This window comes from Danio aesculapii, chromosome 6 (genome assembly GCF_903798145.1).
Source record: "Danio aesculapii chromosome 6, fDanAes4.1, whole genome shotgun sequence".
Taxonomy (NCBI): Eukaryota; Metazoa; Chordata; class Actinopteri; order Cypriniformes; family Danionidae; genus Danio; species Danio aesculapii.
The window spans coordinates 48,002,111-48,017,931 of NC_079440.1; the positions used below are offsets into that span (position 1 = coordinate 48,002,111).

Sequence of the window (15,821 nt, forward strand, 5' to 3'; positions counted from 1 at the left end):
ACAACTTGGTCATGATGGCGAATCTTCTCCAGAAATGACAGCACCTCTGTTTGTGGGTGTTTGAGTAGTTTCTGTCATGTGATGTGCATTTGAAAGGATGAACTGTACATCGTGTTTCGAACTGTACTTGGTTTGTTTAAAAGTACAGATTCCAAGCTTTATGTGGAAACATTTCTTATGTTTGTGAAGCAAGTATTTGTGTGAGAAATGGAGAAACGTCAGCCAATAGCGATCGCTGATTGGCTCCTGTACTAGTAAGCAGGGATTCATTCGCTATATTGACCGTTACACTTTTCACCATTCAAAACTATATGAGTGGCGTTTGATATTAGCCAGCAAGATAGTCTAATCAGATTCTTACCTCTTGTCATTCCAATTTCTTAGCATAATCTGGGAAATAGCAAACTCGTGACTTCATGAATACTCAGTCTACAGTAAGTCATGTTTTTTCTACACATTTATATTCTCAAGCTCAATAATCTGTGTAACTTTATCCAAATAATTTTTGATTGGGTGGCACGGTGGTGCAGTGGTTCGCGCTATCACTTTGTAGCAAGAAGGTCACTGGTTCAAGCCCCAGCTGGGTCAGTTGGCATTTCTGTGTAGAGTTTGCATATCTTCTTACCGTGTTGGCGTGGGTTTCCTCCGGGTGCTCTGGTTTCCCCCACAAGTCCAAGACTAGGTGAATTGGGTAAACTAAATTGTCCATACTGTATGTGTTTATGTCCTAGTCCTCCAGGTTAGGGATTGCACATTGGGCTATCGACCCACCTCATAAAAATTAGATGTTATGAAGCACCAATATGGTCTGGATAAATATTAACGATATAAACGGCCCTGAGAGTAATTAAGAGTCAGTAGTTTTTGATTGAGTTTGATTACTGTAATATGTTATTAAATTGTACATTTATAGGGGTATTTTAATGTTGTTGATAGTTCCTCGAAGAACTTTTAACATCACTGAATGCCCACTTTTCACAGAAGGTTCTTTTAAGTAGCAAAATGTTATACAGTAATAAAAAATATAAATATTTTATGAAGTGTTCACGGGAAGATTCTATGGGAACCAAAATGGTTGTTTTGTGGCATCACTACATTTTTAAGAGTATATAGGTATGTTTTTCAAGTTGTTATTGAAGATGAATCTGTGTAGATGCTCCCCAAACTCAATAGCAGTGCACCAAAATCCACTCAAAGTGCAATAGAAACACATGGCTACGTGGTGTGGTGTAAAGTACTGAACATGAGCAAAATATAGAGTTTCTCCGTTTGAAACAGCAGGATGCTATGGATGTCAGTAATATGTGCTAGACCCTTTTCCAGTCTCCCAGTCTGTTCGACCCTTTGTTTTTTGAGCTCAGTTTTCAGCCTCAATTTTTATTTATTTATTTATTTCACCCATTTATTCCAGTACAATACAGCAAGATGCTTGAACCTGCTCAATAAACAGACGCAATGGGTGGTGATGCAGCCCCCAGTCTAGCTGAAGGCTATTTACCACATCTTTACCCACACACACATTTGTCCAAGGCACCAACTTTGTGTGGCTCAATGATTGTACTGAATTTTTTTTTTTTTTCATGGAAGAGTAATACCGTCATTCTGAATGTGCTGTATAAATTTTCATTAATCAACAATCAATGTAATGCTTTTTTTTCTGCTCTTCTGTTTTTCAGACTTGGAAAACTTCAAAACCCACAAGCGGAGTTCAGTGTCTGTTCGGGAAGGCCAGGGAGTGGTGCTTCTCTGTGGGCCTCCTCCTCACTCCGGAGGTCAGTACTACTTCCAGCTCGATCATATTTCATTTGCACCTCATTTTTCCAGAGGAGAGGTCTTCCGGCAGTCTCTCGGCACTCGCTTGTCCAATCTGCGGATCACATAATCCCATCAGCATCTCTCAATTCTCTGACAAGCGTGTGTAGGCAAGCCCAGACAGCCTCCAGAGACGGAGATGTTTATGTGCAAACTCTCTTCCACCCTTTACCTGCATCCCTGTAGCGTTGAGCAGCATCTTTCCCCAATACCGTGCTGAGTTTGTGTGTGTGGAGTGAGGAGTGGAGTGGTGGGATTTTTGGGTGGAGTGTTTTTTTTAAGTTAGAGTATTTTGGTGTGAGCACTTCATTAATGTTCCAGCACAAGCATAACTGATAGATTTTTGATGATCAAAAGAGTGTCAAACTAGCAAATAATGAACTTGAGTTCATAACAGACATGATATGTAAATGACCTGTATGGCTTCCTTTGAGAGATAGAAAGATGTTGATCACAAGTTCTGCCATACACTACACCTAGTCAACACAAGGCACCATGTTGGTGTCTACACCAAGCTGACAGTTAGCAGTTGGGCTTTGTCGGGTTGTCAGTCAGTGAGTACGTTTACATAGACATCAATAATCTGATTTAAATTCGATGAAGACAATACTTTGATCAAGAGTCTACCATGTAAACAGCAATTTTAGATTAATTTAACCAGATTAAAGTCATAATCAAACTAAACAGAAATTTAATTGAGACATGTAGAGCATTCCAACAGTCTCATGGCAATTCGTAACTTTTTGATTTAGTGCTAATTCGTATGATCTAATTTGTACAGTTTAGTATAATTTGCTCATCCACCAAAGACAGTTGGGTTTAGGAGTGGGGTTAGGTGCCATGCCTCCTTTTTAAAATCGTACAATTTCGTACGACTGAACTCGTGCGAATTCGTACGAAGTAGCCACTAAACTGACAAAGCGTAAAATACTTACGTTTTCTTGTGAGATCAGGCTGAGTATTCCTATTTTAGTCGCATTATTGAAGTGCAGTACAGACATGTAAACACAGCAATCAAACTATTACCGTCATGTAGTACTTTTCACCGCATTTGGCGACAGGATAGTCCATACACAAGGCAAGGCAAGTTTATTTATATAGCACATTTCATACATAGTGGCAATTCAAAGTGCTTTACATAAACAAGAATAAAAAAGACAAGTATAAGAAAATAAAAAAATTCACAGGAATAAGAGCGATTGTGATTTATGGCATTCTGACCTGAATTTCTGGCTCAGAATACAGAATACAGAAGACGGCTGTTTGACACTATTCTCTGCACCTACCGAGTCACATACACAGTGAAATGCGGAGGTGCCCATTTGGTGTGCGGTATCGAATTCTATCAAAGCAAGACTCTTCCACTAGTTCTTACATCATACTCGCATCCAATACCTCAGTTTGTCATGGCGGTATGAATGAAATGTTCCTGAATGAAAGTGAAAGTGCCAAACTGCAGTTAACGTTAAAAAATTGAAAATGAAACAGCTTACAAAATTTCAAAAACGATTCAAAATATGAAATTGCATCAGATGACCCATTTTAAAAATGCATTGTTTTGACGTAACACATGTTTATTTAACATAACTATGATAGGACGTAGCTTTGTGATATAAAAAATACAGTCAGAAATGAACAAAATATTTATTTTTCATTGATCAGTCATAGAGTGAGAAGTAGTTGAAGAGGGAAATTTGGAGTGGAGAAATTATAAAATGCTTTAAACAGTGTAAAAAGAGGAAAATGTTTCATCTTCCTTGAAAATTTGCTTCACTCCTCACAAATACTCTGATTCTGAGCAAGAAATTCAGGTCAGAATGCCATAAATCACAATCGCTCTTATTCCTGTGATTCACAAAGACTCTGAAGCATCAGGCGTTTGCTTCATGCTGCGCTGTTCCTCCCATGTATTTTTGCCAGTTTCTCTACCCAATCTCTACTGCCGACGTGAAATGTTCATTAACTCTGCCATCACTTTGATGGCCTCTATCAATTAACAAGCAGCGTGCGATTTAACTGCTTATTAATGGTGCCAGCGGTGTTGCTTGTTAGAAGAAGTGCTTTGTTATCATTTATTGCACAATAGGTGCTTTTCACATGGCCTTTTTGAAGAGTGGCGTGGATCCAAAGCACTCAGGCTTTTGTAATATGAGCTAATTAATATGAGGTTTCCAAAGTAAAAATAAAAATCACTGTAAATTGATGAAAAAGCAGCCAAAAAAATGCGTAGTGTGTGGTGGTTGGTAAATGTTTCAAATTATTGATCCAATTTACATTTAAGTAACTTAAACATTCCAGAATTTATATAAATGTTCCTAAGCTCCATGCAGACATTCAGAATTCTAGTTTAGTTAATTGTTTATTCATCGTATAGGAATTTAAAAAATGATATGTGTAATATATAAAAGAGTATGATGATGTATAATTGGTAACTCCTTATTTTAAGGAGATATACTTACCATAGAAGTTACAATTAATTATGCATAATTACATGGAGCTAACAAGAAACCTAACCCACATTCTAACCCTAATGTGAGGACATGTAGTTAATTAATATTACTCAGTAGTTAAATTAATAGTTTATATAGTTTATATGTAGTGTGACCATATAATGTAAATATATATGTGTGTATATATAGTGTTCAGCGTAACAGATTACACCCTATTTTAAAAATGAATATTTTTTCCATTTCTCAGTAATAATAGGTAAGGTATTTTGATGAAATTGAGCAAAGCAGATTTATTAAACAGATATATTGTTAATAATAATAATATTTTAGTCACTGAACATGTTTAGAAGTAGAATGATAAAACAATTAAATTTGAAATACTGCAAACAAACAAAAAAAGTCAATAAAACATTATATATATATATATTTTAGTTTCTCTTGGTTTTTCTCCTTTTTACATCTTCATTTAATAATTTTCTCTAGCATAAATTTGGGCTACAAATTTTTGGACTGTTATCGTAAGTTATTTTGTTAGATTAGCTCCGGATTTGGTTTCAGTACCAACTAATCTAATGTATATAGACTATATATAAATTATAATATTGTTAAGCATCCTACAGAAAATATTAATCTAAAAGAGAGATTTGTGAGGAGTGTACTAATATGTATGTGCTGAGCACTGGTGGGAGGTGTGCATTGGCTCGAGACCGCAGGCCGAGTGCCTTAGTGTCCCACCAGTGACGGTATAGAGCCATATCGCATTGCTACGAGTGCGATATTGCGTTTATTATTGCATGATATTCAACGGGTCGATGGATATCAACGGTTTGATATTCGAAGAATATCAAACACGGAGAGTCTAAAAATCCTTTTGTGTAAAGAACTACTTTCTTCGGCCATTCATTTTCATCTGCAGCTGACATCTGAACAGCAGAAACCATTGCTACTTCACAAACGTCACTTTAGAGCTAGTATTTGAATGATTCTCTGGCGTAATGTCTAAAGTGATGACAAAACAGGTGATTTTGCTCACATTTTAAAATTATATGGCTGAACGGCATGAAATGCCATCAGTCTAGACACATTTCCCAGTATATCACAATATCCCAGTGTATCCTGGGATATAACAATAATTAACCCCGAAAAAGCCAAAGCAAATCAAAGACTACCAGAAACACTGACTATGGTATAAATACAGAACTACAACATACAAAACACAGAGATTGACTTAGAAAGTCACTTACCAGCTTTATAATGATTTGATCAGCTGTAGTTTGAAATGATGCTGAGTTTTTCTCCTCCCAGGGCTTATTATGGTGTTACTGTCGCCATCTTGTGGCAGAATGTCAACCGTCTTTACTCTGCTCAGTATGACAGACAGATGGATGTCGACGAGCTGTATCTCCAAAATCATAAATATTTAAAATAGGCACTATCTTAAAATAAACTACATAGTTGATAAACTATATAGTTGCAATCTAAACTACTACATCCTCACCTAAAAAAGCCTCAAAAGTAAATTATGTTGTCCAACAGCAGCAATATTTGTCAAACTGTAGTAAGTTTATTGATCTGCTGTCACTATGTGGGCGGAGTGATACAGAAGGGTGAAGAGGCTGTATGAGTGCTGTTATTGCAAAATATTGCACGGCTATCAACCAATCAGATTCGAGAACCAGACCGAACTCTTGTATAAATAATATTATTTAATATTTATAATTACACAAACTGATTCAGTTGTCTTCAATTTTTAAATCATTTAAATGTAATTAATTTATTAATATTTTTTCTGAAATTAAATAGATAGTTTCTACAGAATTCTACATATAAGATGCTGTATAACAACAAAAAATAATCAGTTACTTTATTAAATTATATTTAGTTAATATATTATTTGATTAAACTCCAACTGTTGATTTAATATATGTAATAACATGTTTAAAATTCAGCTTATAGTATATATATTTAATAAATTAATTTGTTTTGGACAATAGTGGATGAACTCTTATAAATTCCCATAAATTTTGTAATTCAAGTTGCCAAAATGGAGGCAAATGTTTAATGTTTTTAATGTCACCAATTTAATTCAGATTCCAGCTCATGCATTTAAAGGGACAGGCGGTTTTTAAATTCTGAATCTTGCCCAACCCTGGCATCTGTTAGAGCTTCACGATGACACAAATTTTAAACAACGGCACAGCACAAATGTTTTACACAAAAGACACTGATATCAAAGAGATTAGTATCAAGCTCTACAGCGCTGGTGGAGCTACAGTAACAGCTGTAAGGAGATTATGTGCTAGTAAAGCCGCCATTGAGCTCTTTCATGATGAAATCAGTCAATAAAAATCAATAAATCAAATCCAAATTAGGGACCAGAACTAAGTGTGTGTTGGAATGTTTAGATTAGGGTTAATAAGTGGATTTCATCAGAAATGTTGACTCCAGTTACGCACTAAAGAGGTTTAATGTGTGCTGAATGGAGCAGATGAGTGGGATGTGTTTCATTCTGTCTGCTTTGTTAATCTGGCAGGACAACAGAAATCAGATTAGACTGAGATTCTTCCAGCTTGTTATAAATGGTGTAATTCATCAAAATAATTGTTTGTTTTTTGATAAGCTATTTATTTATAGATTATTATGTTGCCGTTTTGTGATGATGTTGTAATTCTGAGTCGATAGAAGATGCTGATCTGTGTCATTCGGTCAATCACTGGGAAAAAGCATAAATATTTTGGTGAAGATATTGATTGAGTAGTCTTAAAAATGCTTTAAAATAAAATAGTTTACAGATTTAACTCATTTGTATTTGTAATTTAAAATAATTGAAACAATTTTGTACTAAACACTGTAAACGCACACTGTACAATGTTAAATATGGGAATCTACAGTAACTTACTGGCAGCAATTCATCAGTAACTTACTGTAAATCAATTACATAAAAATACTGTATTCACATTACAAACAGCAGCATTTATCTTGCTGTATATGTATTAACAGAAATGTATGTATATCTTTACTGTAAAATATACAGTAATTTTCACAATACAACTTTAAAATACAGTAACATACTACATAATTGTTCTACAGCAAAATACAGTTCATATTACAATTAAATGCTGTGTAATTTACAAACACCGTTAACAGTGTAAAAGTAAATAAGATATATATATTTAGTAAACTATATAACTTGCTCAAAGTCCTATTAAGGCAAGTCATTTCACTTTGTGGAATCTTTGAAACACCTCTCAGACATGCTTACACTTCATACAGTATTTGGAATCACCCCAAAAAATTAACATCTGTCTGTTAAATTTATTTTATTTAAATTACTTAAAATATTATTAAGTGTTCAACTCAAACAAAAAAAAAGGTAAATAAATCAGACGTCATCCTGTCAATCAAATTATGTAACTATTTGTTACACAATATAATTCTCTGAATAACGTCAAATTTATCATTTTGTCATTAAATTTGTCATTTAGCAGATGCTTTTGGACAAATTGACTTTCAAATGAGACATTCAAAAGTAGAGATTTCAAACATTATGTGGATATATTTCTATTTTGCAGGTATACAGTATATTGCAGGTTATCTAATCCAGCATGTTTTCTGTACCGTGCCACTCTCCCAGAGAATAGTCAGTCTACATTCGTTATTCTGACCAACTGTAACCTTCTGAAAAAAATCCTCTAAATAAGAAATCTTTTAGACCTATAAAATAAAACACATTAATATTTTGCTCAAACATACCTGATAAATCCAGTACACTGATAACTGCTCTTATTTATTTTTATTTTCTTAGCTGTAAATACATTTTAATTGCCCTCACTTTACCACAAATACACCTCAGATGTAAATGAGAGATTCAAAAGTATAGAGATTCCAAGCTTTATGTGTGTGTGTGTGTGTGTGTATATATATATATATATATATATATATATATATATATATATATATATATATATATATATATATATATATATATATATATATATATATATATATATATATATATATATTTGTTTTGCAGGTGTATATTGTAGGTAGTCCTGCATGATTGTTGACCCCAGAGGGTTCATAACAATGAAGCTGCAGAAACTGTCATAAGCACACATTTCGACGGTGTCCCTTCCCCAGACAATAGTCAGTCTTTAGCAATTGTTGATTGGCTCCTTTAATAGAGAGTGGGGCTTTCTTCGCTAGAAAATACATGCTGAACATTGAATTTTCCCCTATTAAAAATTATATGAGTGACACTTGTGTGTTCTATAGTCTTTGATTTGGTGGAATAACCTTAATTGTCAATCACAACAATTGAAAACATTCTGACCAACAGTTATCTTCTGAAAAAAAATCCTCTAAATAAGAAATGGTTTAGACCTGTACAGTAAAACACAGTCACATTTTGTTCAAACATACCTGGTAAATCGAGTATTCTCAGAGAAACTGATAACTGCTCTCTTATTTAGTTTTATTTCCTTAACTATAAATACATTTAATTGCCCTTAGTCCACAACAAATACACCTCAGATGTAAAAAGATGAAACATTTTGTATATTCTAGTTAAAGAAGCTTACAGCATAGAACAATACAAAACTCTTAACTATCTGGATTCTGCAGCTGCACACATTTATTTATTTCTTTTTTTGGTTGTTATTTTTTGGTCTCTCTTTGATATCGCTATATAAACCTCTATGAAGTTTAGGATCTTGTTGCTTTTGTTGGATTTGGTGCTGTATTTATTTCTGATTCTGCGACTGCTGGTTGATTTGCCAAAGCTTCCTTTCAGTTTTCCTCACAAATGGGATGAAAATTCATTTTGGTGCATGATTTATCTTCGACTTGTAGAAGAAGGAAAATAAGAGTGTTTAAAAAGGAACTGCTATTACTGAATTTCTGTGGAAGTGCAGCGCGCCTGGATTTTTAGAAAGAAGTCTTTGTATGTTCACTTTTATCATGTCCTTGTCTCTGTGGCACCACTGAGGGAAGAATGCTGTGAAAGGAAGCAAGACTTTCTGTGTTAACTTTACAAAGACAAAAATAATAGCTGAAAGAGTTCTGAATCTTTGTGAGCATGTTGGAGGCTAGAAATGGCAAAAGTTACAGTTAGTCCTGCAACCAGGCCGAAACTAAAATATTTTTATATAATATTAGTCGTGTTAAGATATAAGATATTGGACAACTTCTCTGAATGATTTTTTGAAAGCCAATGCTGTATGGAGCTTAACATATGCCAAAACAATCTGAAATTGAATTGTGTTAATTCAAATTATTAACAATTCTAATTTAATAAAACAGAATTATTATGTTTCCCAGAGATGGGTTGCGGCTGGAAGGGCATCCACGGCATAAAACATATGCTGGATAAGTTGGCGGTTCATTCCGCTGTGGCGACCACAGAATAATAAAGTGACTAAGCCGACAAGAAAATGAATGAATAATTTAAACAAGCATCTGTGAGCAATTAAGTAGTGGAAAAGCTTCTCCCCTTTACCCGTTTCATACTGCTCGTTCTGTGTGAGCACTGTCAACGCACGGACTCAGTCTCATGTCTCATGTGCTCTACAGACCCGCACCTTTTTTCTGTCCGGCTGAGGTTTCTAATTCCACTAAAATGTCAGTGATTTAGTTTTGCTTTCTTTTTCTAAGCTGTCCTTAATTTTATGCGCAGAGCAGCAAGAGAGACATTAAATAATTAATTATTTAATCTGAATGACTGAGAAAAACTTTACTAAACACTTAGGAGAGGACAAAATTACATCTAAATTGGCTGCAGAATATTTGTACACCATTAGACATGGGTAATCAACTCATTCGTCTTATTAAAATAATCTTGACGTTTTATTCTTGTAATTATTACGTTTTTAGAGGTATTGTCTGTTTTTATTCCTTTTTTCTATCATTTATTTCTCATTTGCTGTATATTTTATTATTTGATAATGTCAATATGTTACATATTTTATACATCTAAAATGTTTTGGCAACACTGTAGAAAATGTCATGCCAATAAAGCAACCTGACCTTAAATGAGAAATAGAGAGAAGCAGATTTGACCTGTCAGTGGGTGCACATGCCTCCTCAATAGCATAAAAATAATACAAACAGTGGATTTTTTAATCTTTTAATCTTTTTTTTTTTTTTACTTTAACCCACTGATTTTTTTTTTTAAACAGATAATATATAATAGTGGTAAAAATCGAATTATGTTTTGTTTTTCACATATAGTTAATGTTGGCTACCCCTGTAAGTATTTTTCAAACCTATGGGAAGCACTGTACGGTATATGCCATTAAAATTTATTTGAATTTGAATTTCTTAACTTGAATATTGAACATTTGAAATTTAAGACGACTATTTTTTCTTTTATGTCAGATTGGCTACGTCTGAAATCGCCTACTATAGGTACAGCATTTGAATTTAAATGTATTGCTTGACCGTTCGAAAAAGTATGTTCTATACAGTATGAAACTGAGTAGTACTGTATGAATGGAACTCGGACGTACTACATCCGCCATTTTGTCATGATCGCATGACCTGCCTGCGTCAGTTGCATCACTTTACTACCATTCATAAATTCTCTCGAGTGGCATCATGGGATAGCGTTGCATGCATCGGATACGCACTTTAGAATCTCGCCAGAAGTAGTAGGTCATCCGGGTACTTCTCGCATACTGTTTTTTTTTTTCTTTGAATTCACACATACTACTCGGCTCGCATACTGTTTTTACATGGAGGTATGCAATTTCAGACGCAGCCATTGTTATAGACATATTTTCAAACTTCAGATTTTTTTGTTCTGAATTCGTACACTGCAGTTATCCAGTTTGTAAAAATACAGTTTCAAGTTTTCAAGATGAAGAAATTTACATTCAATATATTGTAAAATTCAAAACCAGTAATATTTAGTTATATTAAATTACAATTGGTATTAATTCAAGTTACCACAATTCAAATTCACATTATTTTGGCACATTTTAAGCTCCAAAATGATGGAATGCAAGTGTATCTGAGTTGATCTTTTGTCTTGCAAGTAAATGCCTGTGTTAATTTATTTGAGGTTCTATAGATGCAAAACAGATATTGGAAATCTGCTGGTATTCAGTCTCAAGTGCTGAGTTTTTGGTTCGGTGTCAACCCTATTAGAAACTACATGAACGTTGTACAGCTGGACGGATTCACTGCTCACATAAATCACTCAGACTTTCTTGCACAAGCTGTAACAGGTCCAGAATCGCTCATAAAAACGTTTAGCCATGAATAATTAATGCTGGAGTATTTCAACATCCATACACATTAAAGATGTGACTCTCCAGATTTGGAAAAAAATGTCTTTTAATGACTACGGTATTTATCTTTTTTTACCATCATCTATCTATCTACTGTTCTTTCTATCTATCTATCTATCTGTCCGTCCGTCCGTCCGTCTGTTAATCGCCATGTTAGGTTTGTAAGACAACAAATCTGATATCAAAAATCATATAATTTTGCTGGCTTTGACAACCTGTGTGGGTTGTAATTAGTTACAAAGTATTGTAATTAAATAATTTTAGGTATTTTAATTACAGTTATATATATATATATATATATATATATATATATATATATATATATATATATATATATTTCAACATTTCTAAACATAATAGTTTTAATAACTCATTTCTAATAACAGATTTATTTTATCTTTGACATGATGACAGTAAATTTCTACTATCTACTATCAACTAAATATTCTATATGGCTTAAAGTGACATTTAAAGGCTTAACTAGGTTAATTAGGTTAACTAGGCAGGTTAGGGTAATTAGGCTAGTTATTGTATATTGATGGTTTGTTCTGTAGACTATCGAAAAAAATATAGCTTAAAGGGGCTAATAATTTTGTCCCTAAAATGTTTTTAAAAAATTAAAAACTGCTTTTATTCTAGCCGAAATAAAACAAATAAGACTTTCTCCAGAAGAAAAAAACACTCTCAGACATACTGTGAAAATTTCTTTGCTCTGTTCAACATTAATTGGGCAATATTTTAAAAAGAAAAAAAATTAAAAGTGGGCGAATAATTCTGACTTCAAATGTGTGTGTGTATATATACTGTATATATATTCAGAAGTTCTGTATAAATCAGTTCACAGAAGCAGAGTAATTATTACTTTTTGTTATGCAAATATATTTGCAGAATAACTAAATTTTTTAACTAAAGAAAATTATATTTGTCAGATGAAGATAGTTTTAGAAACAATAAATTGAGTAGGAAATTAATGTCAATATATCATATGCAATTATATCATATGTCATTATTTGTTTTCTCATTATGTGTTTTGAAAGATGTTTAACATTTCTTAAAGGGCACCTATTTTACTTCTTTTACAAGATGCAAGATAAGCCTTTGGTGTCTCCAGAATGTGTCTGTAAAGTTTCAGCTCAAAATACCCATCAAATTATTTATTATAGCTTGCAGAATCTGCCCGTGTTGGTGTCTGAGTACAGTGTAGTTGTTTTTGTAGCCTTTGGTTTTAAATGCAAATGAACTGCTTCTCCCCACCCACCGCTCCCACATGCATGTCTGCTTTTCCTGCATTACAGCAAATAAACAGCAGTCAGTGATAGAAACAGACGCGGCTGAATATGAAATACAGCTCATTAGTCAAAAATACCAAGTAGGTTTATTTAATGTATTTGTGGTGGAGTTTATTCAAGCCTTTCTAAAGCCTTTCTACGCAAATGCCGTTTGCAAGACACACACACACACACACACACACACACACACACACACACACACACACACACACACATATAATTTTAAAAACGTTTCAAACTTATAAAAGTCACAGAGAGTTGGAACAGATATTTTAATCCTAGTTTATTTGCAAAAAAATGTTCTGTGGACATGTGTATTCATGTTATTATAGAAACATGGTCCCTGTCAATCAATTCGGTGGGCAGGAAAAACTGAATTCCTACGTCACGTTGCGGTGGGCCTCAAAAGCACTGGGAATTGGGCCTTATTTTAACGTCAGGAAAATTAAAAAGAGACTGGTTGTGTTTCTATCACTCCAATATGACAGTGGACGCATTATATCTACACACAGTTCTGTCCAAACAGTTTCCAAAAGTTGATTTTCATCATAGGTTCCCTTTAAGTGTTATTTTTTTATATAACTCAACAACCCTCTCAAAATTAGTGGATTAAAGAAACATTTAAAACAAGAAAACATCAGAAAAAAAAATGTGTTTTGTATGTTTTAAGATTTATAAGAGTTTAAGTAGTATTGAGTCAAGTAATTACTTGGGTTATTTAGTTATTTTTCAGATAAAGTAACTAGATAGTAGTTTAAATGTGCTTCTAATAAAGTAATTATAGCTAGTAAATAATAACTTTTTTGAAGTAACTAACCCAACACTGTTGACAACTCTACAGGAAACTTCATGAGTGTTGGAAGTGATTCACGGCGCATATAAAACACCCAGATTTATTACTGTTTAATTATGAATACTTAAAACCATAGTATTTCAACACCCATGTGCATGAAAAGTGGCTCTACAGTTTTGGAAAAAGTGACCCTCAGTGACAGCTGCCGATGACGTTGATCATTTATGCCATCTCTCTGTTTCTCCCCCAAGCATCCTCCACAGCCGTGCTTGGCACTGTCAGTGGGTGGCGCAGTAACGAATGAATATCGCGGGGCTGTTTATTACCTTCTGCACTCGGGTCTGAATGACTGGCTCCAGCTTTCGAGGACCCGTGTGCTGCAGATACGCTCTCGGTCTGCCAGAGCAAGCGTCAGGGGAAGCAGACGGTGGAGGAGACAGCTGGCCCCCTGTTTCCTTATGCCGCCTGCGGATGCGCTCGCACATGCTGATTGAGCCGTATATGATCCACAGGCATGGGAATCTGAACGCTGGCTGTTACGCTGCACCAATATCAATGCGCTGTGATGTGTGGCCGCGTGCAGGAGTGTGAGCATATATTAGCTGAACCTCCGGAGTGTGGATACATGTGTAAGCTTGTGATGAGATGGAAGCAGATGATCTTGTGCACATTATCTGCATTTCTGCTCGGTTAAACCTTACACATATTATGAAAATCTGACCTCTTCTATGTTTAAGGGATGAATCAATGAAATCTGTGTAATTTACTATCCATAAATTGATAATTGTTTACTACTGTCACCTCACAACAAAAAGGTCTCTGGTTCGAGTCTCAAATTTGCTAGGTGGCATTTTTGTGGGGAGTTTGCATTTTTTCCCTGTTTCGGCATGGGTTTCTGTCCAAAGACATGCGGTATAGGTGAATTGGATAAACGAAATTGGCTGTATTGAATGAGTGTGTGTGTGAATGAGACAGTGTGTGAAGTGCTGCTAGTGACAGCTAGTGAAGTGCTGTGCAGGTGAACCTAACTCCTCTGACCTTTAAAGGTACTCTAGCGACAGACACTAGAGGTCATGGAATTTTGTCTCCTTGTTAGAGCAACTGACTCCCATGCGGAGAGTTGTCAGTTCGATCCCAGCTCAGAGTGGGTTGAGCGGTGTATGACCGTCGAAGTTACATTGGTGCCGTGACCTGGAAGGGAGTGAGGTTTAGGGGGGTGAGTGTAAAAGAGGCCAGCTAGTGAATAATGAAGTGCTGTGCAGGTAAACCTTACTCCTCTGACCTCTAAAGGTGCTGTAGCGAAGACGCTAGAGGCCATGGTCTTTAGCCTCCTTGTTAGAGCAACCGACTCCCATGCGGAGAGTTGTCAGTTCGATCCCAGCTCAGAGTGGGTTGAGTGGTGTAGGACCGGCGAAGTTACATTGGTGCCGTGACCTGGAAGAGAGTGAGGTTTAGGGGGGGTGAGGGTAAAGGAGGCCAGCTAGTGAATAGTAAAGTGCTGTGCAAGTAAACCTCACTCCTCTGACCTCTAAAGGTGCTGTAGCGAAGACGCTAGAGGCCATGGTCTTTAGCCTCCTTGTTAGAACAACCGACTCCCAGCTTGGAGTGGGTTAAGTGGTGTAGGGCCGACGGGGTTACATTGGTGCCGTGACCTGGATGGGAGTGAGGTTTTGGAGGTGAGTGTAACGGAGGCCAGCTAGTGAAGTGCTGTGCAGGTAAACCTCACTCCTCTGACCTCTAAAGGTGACCGGCGGGGTTACACCAGCACTGGGGTTTAACAAATTCATTTACTTTCAGTGCTGGGATGCAACAGGAAGGGCATCTGTCACATGAAAACATATTCAGTGGTGACCCCAGACAAATCAGGCACTAAGCAATGAAAAGTGAGTGAGTGTTTTGTCAAGCGTTGTTAAAAAAAGGGCTGAAAATTCGAAAGACACTTTAGCAAATGTGGCTAAAGTTATCATTGTCTCTTGATTGTATTGATGGAGACCAAGTTTGATTGCACCAGCTGTTCATAAGTTCATAATTAAACTGGAACATAAAGTCCACACTTAGTAACTACTAGCAAGTATGTAATAAAATTTGTCAACACAGGTTCTATGGGCATATGTGCGCAAGGTTACATTTTTGGGGAACCACAGATGTGTGCCCTAGCAAGCTCAAAACAAAAGCTACAGGGCTGTAT

At 35.4% G+C, this 15,821-nt stretch overlaps 1 protein-coding gene across 1 annotated transcript in view; it reads left to right on the forward strand.

Moving 5' to 3' along the window:
* cntn4 (contactin 4) overlaps positions 1–15,821 on the forward strand; it is a 308,523-nt gene that overhangs the window by 97,530 nt on the left and 195,172 nt on the right. Inside the window, exon 4 of the mRNA XM_056460400.1 lies at positions 1,677–1,772. Coding sequence (XP_056316375.1) covers positions 1,677–1,772 — 96 coding nt within the window. The remainder of the gene's footprint in view (positions 1–1,676; positions 1,773–15,821) is intronic.